The sequence below is a fragment of the Gekko japonicus genome, unplaced genomic scaffold (genome assembly GCF_001447785.1).
Source record: "Gekko japonicus isolate JY-2015 unplaced genomic scaffold, Gekko_japonicus_V1.1 scaffold1471, whole genome shotgun sequence".
Classification (NCBI taxonomy): Eukaryota; Metazoa; Chordata; class Lepidosauria; order Squamata; family Gekkonidae; genus Gekko; species Gekko japonicus.
In genome coordinates, this window is record NW_015163647.1 from 456,428 (window position 1) to 458,512 (window position 2,085).

At 57.3% G+C, this 2,085-nt stretch overlaps 1 protein-coding gene across 1 annotated transcript in view; it reads left to right on the forward strand.

Annotated features, from left to right (window-relative positions):
• SIPA1L3 (signal-induced proliferation-associated 1 like 3) overlaps nt 1-2,085 on the forward strand; it is a gene marked incomplete at its 3' end in the record, with an annotated part of 50,286 nt that overhangs the window by 27,533 nt on the left and 20,668 nt on the right. Inside the window, exons 3-4 of the mRNA XM_015407656.1 lie at nt 177-206; nt 599-729. Of these exons, the coding sequence (XP_015263142.1) occupies nt 177-206; nt 599-729 (161 nt within the window). The remainder of the gene's footprint in view (nt 1-176; nt 207-598; nt 730-2,085) is intronic.

Here is a 2,085-nt window from a genome sequence, read left to right on the forward strand (position 1 = left end):
TTCCCCGTGTTTTTTCCTTGAAGTCTTTTTTGTTTTATTTTTTTGAAAAAATTGAAAAAAGAAAAGGGAAAAAATTCATTATGGAACGTTTTATTTTAACACGATAAATAAAATATTTTAGGACAAGGTGTTCAAATATTTTCCAAATCATTTCTAAAAAATATGTATGGTATCAGATCGATCTACTTTCTGTGCACTGAGGACAGGCAAGTCTTAGGTTCCAAACTGAACTCTCCAGTGCAAGAACAAGATGCATTTCTTCCTTTAGGAGGTGCTGTTGTCACAAGAAAAGAAAAAGGTTTCAGTTTTGTTTTTGCATGTGGGTGGGTATCCTGTTTGTAATAATTGTTTGGATACACTATATTTTTAATATGCTAGTTGTGATCATTTCATGCCAAGTAAAAATGTCCATAGTCATATTTTATGTTCCTAAAGTAACAGAATGACTTTCAATCTGGAAAAGAAAAAAGAAGTGCTAATGTAGAATTTTTTCAATTTTTCCGAAAATTTCCGTTCCCCCCGAAAAAAACCGGGGTTTTTTTCCAAGCTTCAAAATATCCAGAAATTTTACATCTGCCCCCTTCTCTTCCCTTCCCAGAGCATTCCAACTACTTTGGGGTGGACGAGAAGCTGGGGCCCGTGGCCGTCAGCCTCCGGCGCGAGAAGCTGGAGGACCACCGGGAGCACGGGCCTCAGTACCAGTACAGGATCATCTTCCGCACCAGCGAGGTAGGCGGGCTCTTCCCCGAGGCCCCTGAAGCCGGACCGAGGCCCGGGTGGCCCCCGGCCCGTGGGGGCGTGACGCCCCTTCTCTCTGGGCCGCCTGACCCGAATCCTTCCCGGGTGCTGACAGGGGCCCTCGTCCGGCAGGCTCCTCGCCTTCCCCCGCCTTAAGGCCTCGCTGGGGTCAGGCTGGTGCCGGTGGGTGGGGGGTCCCTTGAGGGGAGAAGGAGCAGCAGCAGCACACATCCCTCCGTGTAAAACTGCCTCGCCGTCACTCCCTCTCCCCGGAATGCCTCCCCCCTGCTGCTGCTGCCGCCGCCGCCCTGCCCCCTTGCACCCGCTGCTCGGTGCGGGATGCCCTTTCCTCTTGGCTGGTAAAGCCGAGGGAGGAGTGGGCTCCACCCCGGACTCCCTTGGGAGGACCGCCGTGAGAAGGCAGGGATGTTTTCTGCGGGGGGGGGAGGGCTGTACAGAGGCCGTGGCAAGCGATGGGGCCCAAGACTAGGTGGGCCGCCCCAAGGCCCTTGGCTGCCGGGTTGGCTTCCCAGTTCCCACCCCCACCCCGGCCCCCCACCCCCTCTGGTGTTTCTGTGGTGCGTGAGCACAAATCTCACACACCCGCCTCTTAGGGTGCCACCCAGGAATTTGGCCCGGCGTCCGGAAGAGCCAGGCCACTTGCCACTCGTTTGCTCGCCCCAGGTCAGCCTGTGTCGTCTCTGTGGCCAGGGAGCCATCCCGGAAATCCTCCCGGCTCTCATGGCTTGTGGCCACGTGTGTGCATCATTGTCTGATGGTGGCCCCCCTCATTCACCCTTCTGCTGGGCGCTCCGAGAGGCCTGCCCTAATCCGCGAGCCCCCGGCCTGCGCTGCTTCCACAGCAGCAGTGGGGAAGGCCAAAGGGGCAGGCCCTCCCCCTGGGAGTTGGGGTGCTCTGAAAACAGCCCCCACCCCGATCTCGGCTCCCAGGGCCAGCCTCGGCTGTTCGACAGCAGCCACCAGCTCCTGGACGGTGGCATCGCGGAGGGCATCGCAGTGCAGAAATTGCATCCCTGCCAAGGTGGCAGCTGAGGAAGGAAACGTGGGGGTTTTTTTGGGGGGGGGCTGAGGACAGGCCGTAGGCTCCACACACACACACACCCACACACACACACCCCGGGGCAGCCCCAGTTGCAGAATGGCGGGCAGTGGAACAGGCCATGAGGCTGCCTGAGACTGAGGCATCCATCCAGGTCAGCGTCGCCTGCTCTGACCGGCAGTGGCTCTCCAGGGTTTCCAGCTGAGGACTTGCACACTGCCTGCCGCCTGCTCCTGCTCCTCCTCCAGTCTCCGCTTGGCAGCCTCTGGCACAAGCACAGCCCCCCC